This window comes from Chiloscyllium plagiosum, unplaced genomic scaffold (assembly GCF_037043375.1).
Source record: "Chiloscyllium plagiosum isolate Xiang-an unplaced genomic scaffold, Cpla_swu_hap1 HiC_scaffold_19, whole genome shotgun sequence".
Classification (NCBI taxonomy): Eukaryota; Metazoa; Chordata; class Chondrichthyes; order Orectolobiformes; family Hemiscylliidae; genus Chiloscyllium; species Chiloscyllium plagiosum.
Genome location: NW_028270157.1, coordinates 8,083,876 through 8,101,853, shown reverse-complemented (window position 1 = coordinate 8,101,853; position 17,978 = coordinate 8,083,876). Strand labels below are relative to the sequence as shown.

At 40.9% G+C, this 17,978-nt stretch overlaps 1 protein-coding gene across 6 annotated transcripts in view; it reads left to right on the top strand.

Moving 5' to 3' along the window:
- The window catches only part of LOC122559311 (sodium-coupled neutral amino acid transporter 4-like), a 115,961-nt gene that overhangs the window by 55,412 nt on the left and 42,571 nt on the right, over positions 1-17,978 (top strand). For 4 of the 6 annotated variants that reach the window (XM_087997011.1, XM_087997012.1, XM_087997014.1 and 1 more), the window contains exons 2-5: positions 4,425-4,535; positions 10,794-11,029; positions 15,784-15,877; positions 16,325-16,440. In XM_087997011.1, the coding sequence (XP_087853137.1) occupies positions 10,914-11,029; positions 15,784-15,877; positions 16,325-16,440 (326 nt within the window). In that variant the 5' untranslated portion in view covers positions 4,425-4,535; positions 10,794-10,913. Of the gene's footprint in view, positions 1-1,116; positions 1,265-3,553; positions 4,039-4,424; positions 4,536-10,793; positions 11,030-15,783; positions 15,878-16,324; positions 16,441-17,978 lie in introns of those variants that run through there. The other 2 variants (XM_043708670.2, XM_087997013.1) reach the window with 2 other exon arrangements.

Here is a 17,978-nt window from a genome sequence, read left to right as displayed (position 1 = left end):
TCTGCGTGGGGATGCTCCAGTTTCCTCCCACAGTCCAAAGATGTGCAGATTAGTTGGATTGGCTGTGCTGAATTGCCCGTAGTGTTAGATGCACTAGTCAAAGGGAAATGGGTCTGGGTGGGTTGCTGTTCGGAGGGTTGGTGTGGACTTGTGGGGCTGAAGGGCCTGTTTCCACACTGTAGGGAATCTAATCTAATCTAAGGGCCATTAGGGACAAGCAATAAACACTGTACTCATCCTGTGAATGAATTTTAAATATTTATCAATGCCCAAAGCATTGAAATCCAAACCCAACGCATTCTCTCTCTCTCTCTCTCTCTCTCTCTCTCTCTCTCTCTCTCTCTCTCTCTCTCTCTCTCTCTCTCATTTTTCTCCCAGATCATAAATGCTGTAGAGCACTGTGCTGTGTCTCATGTTTCCTGCAATCTCAGCTGTTTAAAACCCAAATAAGCTTACAATTAATACGTAGAATCATAGAATCCCGACAGTGTGAAAAGAGTCCACAATGGCCCTCTGAAGAGCATTCTACCCAGATCCACCCCATCCCTGGTAACCCTGCATTTACCTAATCTGGCCAACCCACCTAATTGGGTTGGACTGTGGGAGGAAACTCTCGCAGATGCAGGGAGAATGTGCAAACTCCACACAGACAGTCGCCTGAGGGTGGAATCGAACCTGAGCCCTGGTGTGGTGAGGCAGCAGTGTTAACTACTAAGCCACCACATTGATTTTGATATCATGCTCGAAATTATCTAATGTTTGTTGTTTTTAAACCTGATGGTGTTTTGTGTCTTTGAACATACAAACGTGAAAGGAAAGCTTAAAGTGAAAAATAACTTCTGGGAACATTCTGCTAAAAATCAGTATTTGCTCAGACAATAAAAAGCATGACAATCAGATCATTCTTGTTTATTGTGTATTAATGTCCAGAGGATGCTTTGTTTTTCAATGAGACCTATTTTGGAAGGATGGTGTAGAATGTTGCTGTGCTACCAGATTGATAGGTGAACTAGGGCTTGGGTTAATCTTGATTTTGGATAAGATACTGCTCTTTCGTGTCACTGACGTAAGTAGGCTTTAAATGGAAGCGTTGGGTTTGGTACATTTGATGATTGGCTCTTTTAGTTTACTCCCCTCTTTTTTTATTCATCCGCTCACCTGTCCATCTGATGCAATCAGCCAACGGTCCGATGTACAACAGTACAAAAGTTGCTTTTCAGAGTTAAGCAATAATTTGAGTGAGAGTTTTGACACAGGGATTAAGGTAATAATTTATGTAATTGAATGAATTTATAAACTCCTATATTTCTGTTCACTTACATATTTAAACATTTTAGCTGTTATGCTTTTTTTATTTCAACAAGATTATGGAATTGCAATAGAATTGATTTTCTGAGATGTGTGCAGTCACTGTTACAGTTAGGATTGCTGAATCCATTTTATCAAAGAAATGACATTGAATACTGGTCAATTTCTTTCTGATGGCACTTTGAAAAATGTTGAGTTGATTTATAATTGTCAGATATACCTAGGTACAGTGAAAAGCTTTGTTTTGCGTGCAGTACAGGCAGATCATACCATACAAAGTATATTAGGGTAATAGGACATAATGAGGAATATAATGTTACTGCTGCAGAGAAGGTGCACAGAAAGCGTGATCAACATTAACTTGGAAATTTGAGATTCCATTTATCATCCTGTATTACAGTAATTTTAGAAATTAATGTTCAATCAGCGATTGATTAAGCTACGCTGCAGAATAATACTTTTGTAAGTTTTTCTCATTCTGCCAAACAATCATGAACTCTGAAATATTACCAAATGAGGTTTCTTTATTCAATAATGCAGGAATAAAATGCAAATAATGAAAGTGGATAATGTGATGTCACATTATCTTGAGCTGTGTCAGTAATTTATGTTGAAAAGTATTCCAAAATAATGTATTTGAAAAGCATTATGCCTCAAGTCTTATGAATTTTCTTTATTCAAAACCAAATGTAGTTTTGATCATGACACCAACAGATTTATTTGAAATCACACGCTGTCCGAGCTCTGCCCCTTCAGGTGAAGTCAAAGTTCTTAACGGTAATAGAAGAGCAGGAGGAGTACAATGGTATGAAGGGGCAGTTTGTGATTTCAAATACATCTGTTGGACTATAACCTGGTGTTGTGACTTCTGACTTTGTCCACCTCAGTCCAACACCAGCACCTCCACATCAAATGTAGTTTTTGCAATCAAAATACTTTTAAATGGAGAATCATCAGTACTGTTTTCCACTTGGAAATCGCAGTGGCAACTCTGTATATCGTAAAGCACAACGTGAATTTAGAATTTGCGAAGATATCTTGAGTGGCCACAGATAGGTGAAGATGGACTGAAGTTAAGGCATTTGATAAGGTTCCCCATGGTAGGCTCATTCAGAAGGTCAGGAGGAATGGGATACAGGGGAACTTAACTGTCTGGATACAAAATTGGCTGGCCAACAGAAGACAGCGAGTGGTAGTAGAAGGAAAATATTCTGCCTGGAAGTCTGTGGTGAGTGGTGTTCCACAGGGCTCTGTCCTTGGGCCTCTAATGTTTGTAATTTTTATTAATGACTTGGATGAGGGGTTTGAAGGATGGATCAGCAAGTCTGCAGATGATACAAAGGTTGGAGGTGTCGTTGACAGTATAGAGGGCTGTTGTAGGCTGCAGTGGGACATTGACAGAATGCAGAGATGGGCTGAGATTTGACAGATGGAGTTCAACCTGGATAAATGTGAGGTGATGCATTTTGGAAGGTCGAATTTGAAAGCTGAGTACAGGATTAAGGATAGGATTCTTGGCAGTGTGGAGGAACAGAGGGATCTTGGTGTGCAGGTACATAGATCCCTTAAAATGGCCACCCAAGTGGACAGGGTTGTTAAGAAAGCATATGGTGTTTTGGCTTTCATTAACAGTGGTATTGAGTTTAAGAGTCGTGAGATCTTGTTGCAGCTCTATAAAACTTTGGATAGACCGCACTTGGAATACTGCGTCCAGTTCTGGTCACCCTATTATAGGAAAGATGTGGATGCTTTGGAGAGAGTTCAGAGGAGGTTTACCAGGATGCTGCCTGGACTGGAGGGCTTATCTTATGAAGAGAGGTTGACTGATCTCGGACTTTTTTCATTGGAGAAAAGGAGGAGGAGAGGGGACCTAATTGAGGTATACAAGATAATGAGAGGCATACAAGATAATAGAGTGGATAGCCAGAGACTATTTCCCAGGGCAGAAATGACTAACATGAGGAGTCATAGTTTTAAGCTGGTTGGAGGAAAGTATAGAGGGGATGTCAGAGGCGGGTTCTTTACACAGAGAGTTGTGTGAGCATGGAATGTGTTGCCAGCAGCAGTTGTGGAAGCAAGGTCATTGGGGACATTTAAGAGACTACTGGACATGCATATGGTCACAGAAATTTGAGGGTGCATACATGAGGATCAGTGGTCGGCACAACATCGTGGGCTGAAGGGCGTGTTCTATGCTGTACTGTTCTATGTTCTATGTTACCTGGGCATTACTTGGTTGATATCCCCAGCCTGCTATCAGATTTGGTATTGAAGTGGACGATACACCAACTTTGACAGTCAGTGCCACACGGCTTGTTTAACACTTCAGCTGATTCTGAGAGGTGTACTAGAGAGCAACTAATGTCTGTCAAATCGTAACTTGGCAAGAGTCAGAACTTTCCAAACAAGAGTGGGCAAAAAGGAAATAAAATAATTGCATTTAGTTAGTGTCTTTCACAATCTCAGGACATCCCAAAGTTCTCATTGGCAAAATAATCACTTTTAAAGTGTAGCTCTGTTGTAAAGTAGGAAAACACTGCTGCCAATTTACACACATTTGGGCTTCATAAACAGTCATGTGACAAATTGGCAATTAAAGAGTTCTGGTGCTGTTTGTTAAGAGATAACTGTTGCCTAGGATACCGGAAAGCTAGTATTCTACTGGAAAATAAACTCTGATTAAACATTCAGGTCCTGGAGTAGGGTTCAAACCCTAACATTCTGGAAGAGGTAAGGGTTACCCAGACTGATTTCTTAAGCAAAAGACCTTTATTGAAAGTCAATTTCTGATTAAATTATCCTGCAAAAAGTAATTGCACACTTTAAAAAGGGAAACTTGACTAAAAATGTGAACGGTCTTTCCCTCTGTCCACAGATATTGCCAAGCCTGTTGACTATTTCCAGTATTTTATGTTTTTATATCTTTTTCAGAATTACAATTGAAATAATTAAATTAAATCAACTTTAAATGAAGAGGAATGGACCATGAATTTTAAGCACCTTTGTCAGGAATATTTGCGTTTACAAAATTGCTTTTAAAATATATGTTTTGAAGTATATGATTAATGTATATTTTAAAATCAACATTGTTTAATTCGTTTTTTTTTTATTTCCAGGTAGTCAAAAGAGGTTGAGTTTCAGAATTATGAAGGTTTGATTTTAAGCAGAAAGATTAAAGAATCTGCATCTCGTTGCTTGAATTATCTGAAGGGACTTGGTTATTTTTGGTAAGTTAGCCTGAGATGTCTTTAAAATATTTTATAATGCACATGTTATTACTTTGCAACTATTGCAGTATTTTTATGCAAATTCAGCATTGAGCAATTTCAGTTTAATGCCTCCAAATCAAATGATTGCATTTTATGATCATTTTATACATGAAAAGCTTCACTATATTGAATCATTGTGTATTTATGTATACCTTTGGATGAAGCAGCTTCTCATAATCAAACAAAATTTCTACTTCGTGCTTTAGTTTCAGGCCAACAAATAATTTATTCCCACCTAGAACAGCAAAAACCCATGCTCCGTTGAGTTTACTGGAAGAAATAGTTTAATTGGGAAGCTGGAAATTGTGATTAACCACAATTGGAACAAAATAATTGTTTCTCCTTTTTATTCCCTTCTGTCTGCTAATGAAAATCCTCACAACTTACATAACACTTCCTTTGCTGGACATTTCTAAAGTATACTTTAACAAAGCAATTTGTACCTTTGCATCGGAACTTCATTAATGCAATCAGAGGAATGCCAAGTTAACTGGGATTATGTCATCAGAAAATACTTTGTTTCAGCAGGAATGTTGTGCCAACATCTCCAATACCTTTTTTACATTCCCATCAGGCTATATTGCACTCAAGCCCTTGGTAACAGTACGCAGTCATCAGTGCACCAGCATTATCCTAAAAGACCTATTATTCCTAGACAGGCCAATGGTTTCTGTTTCCAATCTTTGTCATCCTTGGCTTTTTGAGGATGAATAAACCATTGAAATATTCTTCCCTGGGGGTCACTACAAATGCATTGGCATCTTAATCACACTTTGAAACTGTTCCGTGTAAGTTTTGCTCATATTAAATGAGTTCTAAACTAAGCAAGGGATTTGTTCACCAATTGGTATATCCAAGTTGAGGCATGAAACTATTTTCTCAGATAGATATCTATTTGATTTTAAATTTTGGCACTTGCTACTTGTTTGCATTGACTGTATCAGTGCCTCAGGCACACCGCAATGAAAGTAAAGGATATGCAATTGTAATAACACAGACTTGTTCTCCGTTAAACCAAGAAAGAATTTTGCTTTCAATAATTTCATTGAAAAAGCTAAGACTGTGCCATTATTTACCAGGGACTTCTCCTGTGATGCTTCAAGAAAGTTGGATTTATATTGTCAGTCTAATGAAAGAATGAGGTAGTTTAACTATGATTCTGTGTGTGACATTGGGTAAGACATCCCCCAGGTTGGGAATTAAAGGTCAGGACTCCTCTGGGTCCTGAACCTACTCTTGGGGAAAATAGCTGCTCATTATGATGCTCCCGGAAGTGTCCCTTAAATGACATGGAGGAAGATTCCTGCACCCATATGGGTCTCCATGGTTTACCTACAGCATTGCCCATTCCCACTGGTCTGCCACTCAATGCCACTTCCTGATTTGTAACCCCACCTCCAGAAGATTGAGCGTTTCCTGAAGTTTGTCTAGTTTGCCTCCTTTAATAGGCCTCCATTGAGTCTTCAAGAGCTGTCCTCTACCCATTGAATGGAGGTAGGGTTTAGAGGGGGAGCCAGAGAATTGACAAGCCAGGCAGCAGGGGTATTTTTAGCTACCATCTGCCACTGTCCACAACAATTTCTGTCTCAGATATATTTTCAGATGATGATAATATCAAACGCTGATGCCAGCAGGATATTTTTCATACCAGTCATGCTTTTCTCATTCTCATTTATTTAAATTCTCTATTCAGCACAGCATAATTACATGAATAAGTTCAAGGCAGACGATTTTTATTTAAGAATTAACCAGCGGGTACTGCACATTGATTCACATTAGAAAAGTTTCACTTTTCATATAGGATGTGCTGGTTAGCAACCAATAATGTGGTATACTTCTAACTCGATCAAACCTTGGCAGAATTCAGATGGGACACTGGTTTTAATACGACGAGGACTCTGTTTGACACTCTGATAAGAATGGGTTAGAGCAGACCATGGCACAGACTCTCCATAGCCAGATTGGGGGGAGGGGGTGTTGGTGGTGAAGGGACACCACGTTCTGAGATGCCAAGCCTGCCCCCTTTGCTTGAAACAGGATAGCCGGAATTGAAAAGCTCAGAGAGATTGGTGCAAGGTGTAGAGAGTCTAAAGGACAGGGATTCACCATCACCGAGCAAGGTGTAGCAGCAAAAATACAGAGCTAGATTGAATGCAGTCGGTGCAGAAACCACAGAGACTGTGCCCGCTTAATCACAGAATAGCACCCACATCATCCCCTCTGCCAGAGGTAAGAACAGCTCTTCTCCCCCTCTCACCATCCCACTGAGTCAGTCCCCACTAACCTCAGACCGACACAGAATTCACAGGCTTGCAATTTAGACTCGTGAATGTTTTTGAATCTCTGATATCTCAAAATGTATAGACAATAAAAGATTTCTGAACTGCGGTCACTGCTGCAATGCAAGAAATGCGACAGTCAACTTGTGCATATTCTGACTGCACAATGTGATAATAGCCAGATGATTGATCTTTAATGATATCCATTGAGGAATCACTATCGGCCTGGGCACCAGGGAGAACTGGCCTTATCTTTGCAATAATGCCATACTTTACTGGGTAGGGCACACAGGGTCTTGATTTAATTTGCTCATTTGCCCACACTCATCCAAAACACTGCACGCTGTGTCAATGCAGTGCTGAGAGGGTGCTGTACTACCAAAGATTTGCATTTTTATAGCACCTTTCATAACAGCAGCAAATCCCAACCAGTTTTAAATCTAATAAAGGCCTCTTGACTTGTTGCCATTATTAGAATTAAGGAAATACAAATGATGATTTGTACACAGCAAGCTCCTACAAACAGCAATCATAAAATGACCAGATAAGCAACCTCTCAATAAGAGATTAAGGATATTGGGGATAATGCCTCTATTTGCTTCAAAATCAAGCATGAGGCCTTAAAGTCCCATCTGTGAGGGCAGACAGAGCTAAAGTTTAATGGCTCTTCTGAAAAATAGGATCACTGACAGTGCAGCATAGCCTTTGCACAGTCTGGATTGTGTTCAATTCAATTGAATTGAATCCATACCCTTCTAATCCATGGGCAAGAGTTGAGCCAAAACTGTAACAGTGCATGAGAGGGTACCAAACAAATTGTAATTGCAAAAGCAAAAATATAATTTTGTCTTGTCTTCGATGTCTCGTCGAACAAGGTTTGTCTCAGCATTGTCCATGTGTTGGTACTGAGCATCCACAATATGTGGAACATCGAGTTACACCACTACTTCTGCTTGTTTGAGTAATTTCCTAACCTAGAGCATGGAACCAGATATTGTTTCTCCTTAAAATGCAGCACTGTCTTGCTCCCGATGTACTGAGGCGTGTGCCTTTTTCCCAGTTCAACCCAGGCTCCAGCTAGGCACTGCACCTGACCCATAACCCCCTCGAAATCTACCTTTAGCAGTGTTTTCTATAGTATCAAATTCACTTTGTCACTTTAATAAATAGTGCAGCCTGATTATCAATGAGGTTTCTATTTAATCATCTCCCATTATTGCACAATTCCTAAAACAACTATTAGAGTGACTTCAGTCAGTTACAAAGTTTGATAATACTGGTTGTAAAGGGTAAATATTTGGGGAGTGCTTAGTTATTGGCATGATCAATGTGTTGTATTGAGCAATCATGCTGTGTGTTCTGAAAACCCAGAACATTGAATTGGGACAGAGTGGAATTAGTAGATCCAATAGCTCGCCTATGGTGCAGAGAAATGCCAGTAACACTGATTCAGTCCCATAATGGCGAGTTCATGGAGATCTCCCTTTTTTCCTTACTCCACATTTGATCAGAATGGTGCTTTTTAAGCTCTGAAGCAATTGAATATCTCTCTAATGGATTGTGGATTATGGCTAATTTCTGACTACCTCAATGAGTGCTGCAGACAAAATAATTTCAGCTAAAAGCAAATTGTCTGTCTGATGTTTCAAGCTCTTCCGGTGCAATGATAATGTCCCTATCTCTGGAGATCTGGGTTCAAGTACCAAAGTTGTGTCATAATTTGTCTGAACAGGTTGATTAGAGTATCTATCTTATGGTCGAGGCCAAAACATTGAATGTCTTCAAGAAGAAGTTGGATATAGTTTTTAGGGCTAAAGGAATCAAAGGGCATGGGGTGAAAGTAAGAACATGGTATTGATTTGAATGATCACACATGATCATATTGAATGGCGGAGCAGACTCGAAGGGCCGAATGACCAACTGCTGCTCCTATTTCCTATGTTTCTATATACTCAAGTAACAGCCCAATCAACAACTTGCAGTCCCTATAGCTGACCATGATTGATACACAATTAACATAATTGGTCATTTGTTGCCTAGGCCGCTGGACAGGAAAACAAAATAATACACCTGTTATTGAGTCATAACGATATACAGCATGGAGACAGACCCTTCAGTCCAACTCATCCATGCCAATTAGATACCCTAAATTAATCTAGTCCCATTTACCAGCACTTGGCCCATATCCCACTAAACCCTTCCTATTCATATACCCATCCAGATGCCTTTTAAATGCTGTAATTGTATCAACCTCCACCACTTCCTCTGGCAGCTCATTCCATACAGCCAGCACCCTCTGTGTGAAAAAGTTGCCCCTTCGGTCCCTTTTGTAGCTCTCCCATCTCACCTTAAACCTATGCCCCCTAGTTCTAGACTCCCCCATCCCAAGGAAACAGCCTTGTCTATTTACTCTATTCATGCCCCTCATGATTTTATAAACTTCTATAAGGTCACCTCTCAGGTTCCTATGCTCCTGGAAAACAGGCCCAGACTCTTCAGCTTCTCCCAATAGCTCAAACCCTCCAACCCTGGCAATATTCTTTTAGATCTTTTCTGAACCCTTTCAAGTTTCATAATATTCTTCCTATACGAGGAAGACCAGAATTGCACACAGTATTCCAAAAGTGGCCTAACCAATGTCATGTACAACCGTGACACGATCTCCCAAACTCCTATATTCAATGTTCTGACCAATGAAGGAAAGCATACCAAATGCTGCCTTCACTATCCTATCTACCTGAAACTCCACTTTCAAGGAGCTATGAACCTGCACTCTTTGTTCAGCAACACTCCCTAGGACCTTACCATTTAAGTGTAAAAGTGCTGCCCCAATTCGCCTTCCCAAAATGTAGCATCTCATATTTATCTAAATTAAACTCCATGTATTTAGTCCTCAACTACTTATTTTGAGCACCTCCAAACTTATTTGTATGATTATTTGTTGGCAGTACAATTTAGTTTTAATCTATTTTTCTAATCAACATATTCAGAGAGATGTTATTACAGACTTCTGGAATGAATGGGACTTGAACCCAAGTCTCTTGGTCCAGGGGTAGAGACACTACCACTGTGTCACAAGCGAACCCTGCAATGTATTTTTACTACATTTCACTGAGCCAGCATAGATGAAGGCCATTCACTTCATTGTGCTTATGCCAGCTCTTGGGGACAGCAATTGAACTATAATCGTACTGCCCCACAAACTTTTCCCTTCCAAATATATATTGAATTCCTTTTGAAAGCCCTATTTGAGTCTACTTCCACCATCATCTCAAAGTGTTTTCCAAATTCAACTAATCCACGTTACTGAATTCAACACTAAGTTCTGCCATTTGACTCCTCTTGCAGTTCAGATGAAGTTAACTGCTTTAATAGTGATCTCTTATCCCTCGTTTTAATATTTCTTTTGTTCAAATTCTTATCCAGTTTCCATTAAGCATTATACTCTGTGCTAAATTGCCCGTAGTGTTCAGGGATGTGTAGGTTAGGTGCATTAGTCAGGGGTAAATGTCGAGTAATAGGGTAGGGGAATGGGTTTGGTTGGAATACTGTTTGGAGGGTCGGTGTGGACTTGTTGGGCCAAAGGGCCTGTTTCCACACTCTAGAGATTCTAAGGAGTCCATGTTCAAATGATATATTATGATGGAGAGAAAGGACAAGCACTTGGAGACATATGTTCTGTTTGTTTGTGGGCTTATGGATTGTGCAAATATTTCCACATTATCTTTATGGTACTCTCACTGTATTCTGTTTGCAGCCTGCTTGGTTACATAGTGAAACTCTGATTGTCAATGGCAAGACTGGTTACCCTGGCAAGTGTATGACAACCCTCCCTTCGATATTTTAAAGAAGGGTAACTGTTTGGAATAGGTATGCTAGTTGTTACACAGAGAATATTAAACTAACGTCATTTGTTTTCCTTACTTTTATTCAACAGAACGCTGTGTCCAAGAAGTAAATATTGAAGTTGAAAAGGTATCGAGCCTCCTGAAAGATTTAAAGGACCACTGTATTTGGTTTTTTTTCCTTTTGGACTGGTCTTATTTTGACAAGAAGTATGGATCGCATGGAGCTTAAGAGAGTTAATACGGAGGCTGATGACAGTAACAGTGAATGTGGTATGGATGATGACTGTACGAAACTGACAAATTCAGAGAAGGCTACCATCAGCAGGTAAGCATGAGAAAACCAACTCTGGCAGATGATCAAAAGTCAATATTTTATAAAAGTATTAATCTCAATAGCTGAATGTGGTTTAATGTGAGTTTGGGTTCTGTATTTTAATATTTCACCTGGGACTTAAACAAATTAATGTCTCCATGGGAGGGTGGTTAAGGTATATAATGTAACATGAAGCAAGCAGGATGACTCGGTGGCTAGCACTGCTGCCTCACAGCACCAGGGGCCTGGGTTTGATTCCAGCCTCAAGCAACTGTCTGTGTGGAGCTTGCATATTCTCCCAGTGTCCATGTGGATTTCCTCCAGGTGCTCCAGTTTCCTCCCACAGTCCAAAGATGTGCAGGTTAGGGTGAATTGGCCATATCAAATTGCCCATAGTGTTCAGGGATGTCTAGGTTAGGTGCATTAGTCAGAGGAAATGTCAAGTAATAGGCTAGGGGAATGGGTCTGGGTGGGTTACTCTTTGAAGGGTCATTGTGGATTTGTTGGTCCAAACAGCCTGTTTTCACACTGTAGGGATTCAATTCTATTCTGAGTCATTTTAGTTAACATGAGCTGTCTCAAACAAAGAGCAGCTATTTACTTGTTATCCTAGTATTTTTGACATATTGACAGCTCTGAAACGATACAAAAAGTTGGACAAAACATGTAAGTAGCTGGAACAGTGCCAAATATAATTTAATATGTAAAATAACTACTTCATGGGTGCTGCTAAACTAGTTAAAGATGAAGTTGAAAGAGGTTTTCAGAGGAGATCTACCATCTGAATGGAGTGTAGTCCAAACTAGTTAAATGAACACTTACAGCTGATCATGGGATTAAACTTCTAATAAAGTGATGAATATGTTAAAGATTTGCGTGTTAATCTGGCAGTTAATAAGGTAATTGGTTAACTGATGAGGAAATGGCCAGGTAGTTGTAAAGGAGGGATTTAGGGGCTGTTGTGGCACAGCAGTAGTGTCCCTATCTCTGAGCTGGGAGGCCTGAGTTCAGGTGCCATCTGCTCCAGCAGTATCTAATAACATCACTGAATGGGTTGATTAGAAAATATCTTTAGAGGGAGAACAGATGGGAATGGTGTGTGGAAAGAACTGTAAGACTGAGTAGTAAATAAACTCTATCCACAAAGCATAGTGTCTCAGTTTCTATCTCAACAATTGCTTGGAGCAGAATTAAAATCTGGGTAGATTCGGAATCAAAGGATGAATAATTTTAGATACAATGATGAGGAGAAGGTAGCATCTTAATGATCGAATGAACCAAATGGCAATCCTCATCCACAGTTACCATGAGTGGATGATTCCTTTAAAGAGACAAAAGGTTAGTTTTGCCATCAGTTGAGGGTTTTTTTTTAAACTCACTCATGGGATGTAGGATGTTAGGGAAGTGATTGCTGGGCATCTTGTTGAGATATTTGTATCATCAATAGTCACAGGTGAGGTGCCGGAAGACTGGAGGATGGCCAGTGGGGTGCCACTGTTTAAGAAGGGTGGTAAGAACAAGCCAGGGAACTATAGGCCCGTGAGCCTGACCTCAGTGATGGGCAAGTTGTTGGATGGGATCATGAGGGACAGGATGTACATGTATTTGGAAAGGCAAGGACTAATTAGGGATAGTCAACATGGTTTGTGTGTGTGAAATCATGTCTCGCAAACTTGATTGAGTGTTTTGAAGAAGTAACAAAAAGAATTGATGAGGGCAGAGCGGTAGATGTGATCTATATGGACTTCATTAAGGTGTTTGATGTTTCCCTATGGGAAACTGGTTAGCAAGGTTAGAGCTCATGGAATACAGGGAGAACTAGCCATTTGGATACAGAACTGGCTCAAAGGTAGACGACAGAGGGAAGTCATGGAGGGCTGTGACCAGTAGAGTGCAACAAGGATCGGTACTGGGTCCTCTACCTTATGTCATTTACATAAATGATTTGGGTGCGAGCATAAGAGGTAAAGTTAGTAAGTTTGCAGATGACACCAAAATTGGAGGTGTAAGACCATAAGACATAGGAGCGGCAGTAAGGCCATTCGGCCCATCGAGTCCACTCCGCCATTCAATCATGGCTGATGGGCATTTCAACTCCACTTACCCGCATTCTCCCCGTAGCCCTTAATTCCTTGTAGTGTAGTGTAGTGTAGTGGACAGCAAAGGGGGTTACCTCAGATTACAACAGGATCTTGACCAGATGGGCCAATGGGCTGACAGGTGGCAGATGTAGTTTTATTCAGATAAATGCGAGGTGCAGCATTTTGGGAAAGCAAATCTTAGCAGGACTTATACACTTAATGGTAAGGTCCCAGAGAGTCGCAGGTAGATAGGATAGTGAAGAAGGCATTTCGTATGCTTTCCTTTTATTGGTCAGAGTATTGAGTACAGGAGTTAGGAGGTCATGTTGCGGCTGTACAGGACATTGGTTAGGCCACTGTTGGAATATTGCATGCAATTCTGGTCTCCTTCCTATCGGAAAGATGTTGTGAAACTTGAAAGTGTTCAGAAAAGATTTACAAGGATGTTGCCAGAGTTGTAGGATTTGAGCAATAAGGAGAGGCTGAACAGGCTGGGGCTGTTTTCCCTGGAGCATCGGAGGCTGAGGGGTGACCTTATAGAGGTTTACAAAATTATGAGGGGCATGGATAGATAAATAGATAAAGTCTTTTCCCTGGGGTCGGGGAGTCCAGAACTAGAGGGCATAGGTTTAGGGTCATGATTTGGAGATGCTGATGTTGGACTGGGGTGTACAAAGTGGATGAGCAGAGGCTGATAGCTAAGTTCGGTACCCATAGGGAGGGCCTCAACTGGGACCTTAGGTTCATGTCACATTATAGGTGACCACCATTGCACTATACACACACACACACACAGATACTCCTACACACACACACACACACACTCGCGCACACACACACAGACACTCCTATACACACATACACACAGATGCGCACACAGACACCCACACACACCCTTACAGACACACACACTCCCACGCTCTCACATGCACCCACTCACAGACTTAAGACACTCTGCACTCACTACACACACACACACATACACTTTCTCACACTCACAACCCCCAACCCAGACAGACACACACACACACAGACACACACAGACCCACATGTACACATATATTTTGTGGGTGAATTTGTACTTGCAGAGTTACATTGTACTTCGCTCAAAAACTGCATGAATTTATATAAAACTCTGTTATCTCACTTTTTAGATTAGAATCAATCTAAACATCATGGCATAGACAGAGAACACAGGGGGCCAACACCTTCAACATATTGTCTAGCTATCACCATTGTTAACAGCTAACCCGAGAATGCAACTTTTAAAAAAAAAGATTTTGTGTGAGTTACACATGAAAGAAGTGAAACTATCATGGTATTCAAACAGATGAAAGACTTAACAGGCAATTAATTTTTCAATGTATAATTTCAGTTACATCACACTGTAAATTTTTGCTATATATTCTGTGTTCGGGTTGAGCCCTCCACTATCACCTGATGAAGGTGCGTCGCTCCGAAAGCTAGTGTGCTTCCAATTAAACCTGTTGGACTATAACCTAGTGTTGTGTGATTTTTAACTAGGTTTAGGGTGAGAGGGGGAAGATATAAAAGAGACCTAAAGGGCAACTTTTTCACACAGAGGGTGGTACATGTATAGAATGAGCTGCCAGAGAAAGTGGTGGAGGATGGTACAATTGCAACATTTAAAAGGCATTTGGATGGGTATATGAATAGGAAAAGTTTGGAGGGATATGGGCTGGGTGCTGACAGGCGGGACTAGATTGGTTTGGGATATCCATTGGTTGGCATGGATGGGTTGGACAGAATGGTCTGTTTCCATGCTCTATATCTCTGACTCTATGAGTGAGCATCACAGGGTCAGCATGTATTATCCACCCTATTTGAGCTTGGGAAGGTGGTGGTGAGCTGTCTTCTTGAACCACAGTCCCTGTGCTATAGGTAGACCCACAATGCTGATGGGGAACTCCAGAAGATTGACCCAGTGACAGTGAGGGGTCAGCAATATAAGTCCCTAAGTCAGGATGGTGAGTGGCTTGGAGGGGAATTTGCAGGTGGTGGTGTTCTTATCTACCATCTTTGTCCTTCTGAATGGAAGTGGTCTTGCGTCTGCAAGATGCTGTCTCAGGATCTTTGCTGAATTCCTGCAGTGTATCTTATAGACAGCAGCAGTAGCACTGTGTACTGAGCTTCGGTGGTGGAGGGAGTGAATACTTGTGATAATCAAACGGGCTGCTTTGTTCTGGATGGTGTCAATCTTCTTATGTGTTGTTGAACCAGGAAAGTGTGCAGTATTCCATCATACCCCTGGCTTGGGCCTTTTAGATGGTGGACAGACTTTGTGGGGGGGGGGGGGGGGGTCAGGAGGTGAGTTACTTGCCGCAGTATTCCGCACCTCTGACCTCTTGTAGCCATTGTATTTATATGGTAAATCCAGTTGAATTTCTGGTCAATGGTAACACCCAGGATGTTGATAGCGATTTCATAGAATCCCGACAGTATGGAAACAGGCCCTTTGGCCCAACAAGTCCACACCGACCCTTCGAAGAGTAACCCACCCAGACCCATTCTCCTACCCTATTACTGTACATTTCCCCTGACTAATACACTTAACCTACACGTCCCTGAACACCATGGGCAATTTAGCACGACCAAGCCATCAAACCCACACATCTTAAGAATTTGATCATTTACCTGAAACTTGGCTTTGCTTCCCTTCAACAGTCAATTCCATGATGAAGAAGATATCGAAACTCAAAGGTTTCTGACAAACGAATTTTCAGGGAAAATAAAATTTGAAGAATATAAGGAAGAATATGTGAGTCATGTTATCAGTCTATTGCTTTTCATTTTCTCAGGCATTTTTTTTTTATTTAAAAGGTTCCTAATTTTATTCCTGATGTAAAATTAACAGTAAATACAGGAAAATCAATATTAAATGCTACTACACAGAAAACTAACAGTGAATGTTGCAATACCGTAAAATTAAGAAGTTACAAATCAGAAAATTAACGGATATGTTATATTAAAGTAATATTAACTGCCATGTTACAATACAGTAATATTAACTGTAATGTTACAAGACATAAAATAACATTAAGCAATATAATACAGAAAATTAACTGTAAGTGTTACAATATAGTAACATTAGCATTAAATATTAACGTAAAGCAAAATCATCAACATTGAATGGTACCAGACAGAAAATTGATAGTAAAGACTCTTGTTTAGATTTGTACTGACTTGCATCTTTGATCATGTGCAGCACCCTGGAATGACATCATTTGGTATGTCAGCTTTTAACCTCAGCAATGCTATCATGGGGAGCGGCATTCTCGGTCTCTCCTACGCTTTGGCCAATACTGGGATTATCCTGTTTGTGTGAGTATTCCAAAGCTGATTTATCTCGTAAGATGGGATGGAATTTAGATTTTACAAAATTATAACAGACTGGTAAGAAAATAGGCAGCACTAACACATGTGTCCAAAAAGAGAGAAAAAAAGTGATTAGCCTTTGCATCATCTCTCTCTCCTCTCTCTCTCAGCTTCAGTCTATCCCAAAACCCCTGACAGCCAGTGAAATGTAATTTCCGCTGTTTTGTTTAAAATGTTAGAGAAACTCAGCAAGTCAGGCAAAATCTGTGGAGAGAGAAGCAGAGTTTGGATTTCAATGATCCTTCTTCAGAACTGGGCTCTCAATGTTAACTCTGCTTTCTCTCTTCGAAGATGCAGCCAGACCTGATGAGTTCCTCCAGCAAATTCAGTTTCAAATTTCCAGGATCTGCAGGTCTTTGAAGTACATTTTAAGGTTGCATCAGGTTGAATAAACTGTTGACTGATGTTCAATTTCAGTTCCACCTAGGCCACTCAGCCCCTGACTTCATTACAGTATTACCTTAGTCTGAACATGAATCAAAGAGCTGAAACCCAAGAAGTTAGGAGAGAGTGACCACTCTTGTCACAATGGCAGCTTGTGAATGAAACAAGGAGAGAATACTGGAAACATTCAGCAGGTCTGGCAGGATCTGTGGATAGTGAAACCAAGCTACCTTTTTGAGTCTCTTCTTCAGAAATGTTCGGTCACAGGACTGTACATCAAGGGCAGTCTGTGACACCAGTCCAGGGGCTTGGACATGGTCAGTCAGCCACTCAGTGGTTACAGTCAGCATATTTCCCTCGTAAAGGGTGAGGAGCTACAGTCAGGAAGCTAGCCATGCCCCTTGCCTCTTACTGCTCTATAGCTGGCTGCTTTCCTCCTATAGAAGAGGTAGACAGGTACTACAGGAGAAGAAAGTGGAAGGCAGAGCTGTTGCTATTGGTGGAGAGATGTCCTGAGTGAGAAGACAGCACAGAGGGCATGCAGCACTAGTGGTATAAAGGTGGTGGTGGGTGAGGGAAGATGTTACAGGCACAGTGGTTAGCACTGCTGCCTCACAGTGCCAAGACCCGGGTTCAATTCTCGCCTCAGGCTGTGTCTGTGTGGAGTTTGCACATTCTCCCTGTGTCTGTGTGGGTTTCCTCCAGGTGCTCTGGTTTCCTCCCACAGTCCAAAAAAAAATGTGCAGATTAAGTGAATTGGCCATGCTAAATTGCCCGTAGTGTTAGGTGAAGGGTTAAATGTAGGGGAATTTATCCAAGTGCACAGTGGGCTTTCGTTAGCTGATGTGGGTGCAATGGATTCCAGTCTTTCATTGACTATCCTGGAATGATGTGGGATAAGAGGGATGTTATGGGGGAGTTAGTTGGCAGTTAATGAGGTGAGTTTGGTGAGAAACTGAGAGAAATTTCACTTAGGCCCCACATCAAGAAAACCTCCAACAAACACTACACAGCTCACACTTAATCAAAAAACAAGAAGATTCAGCTCTCTGTTTCATTTTCAAAATGGCTTTCTTGATAAACATCTCACCGATCCAGGC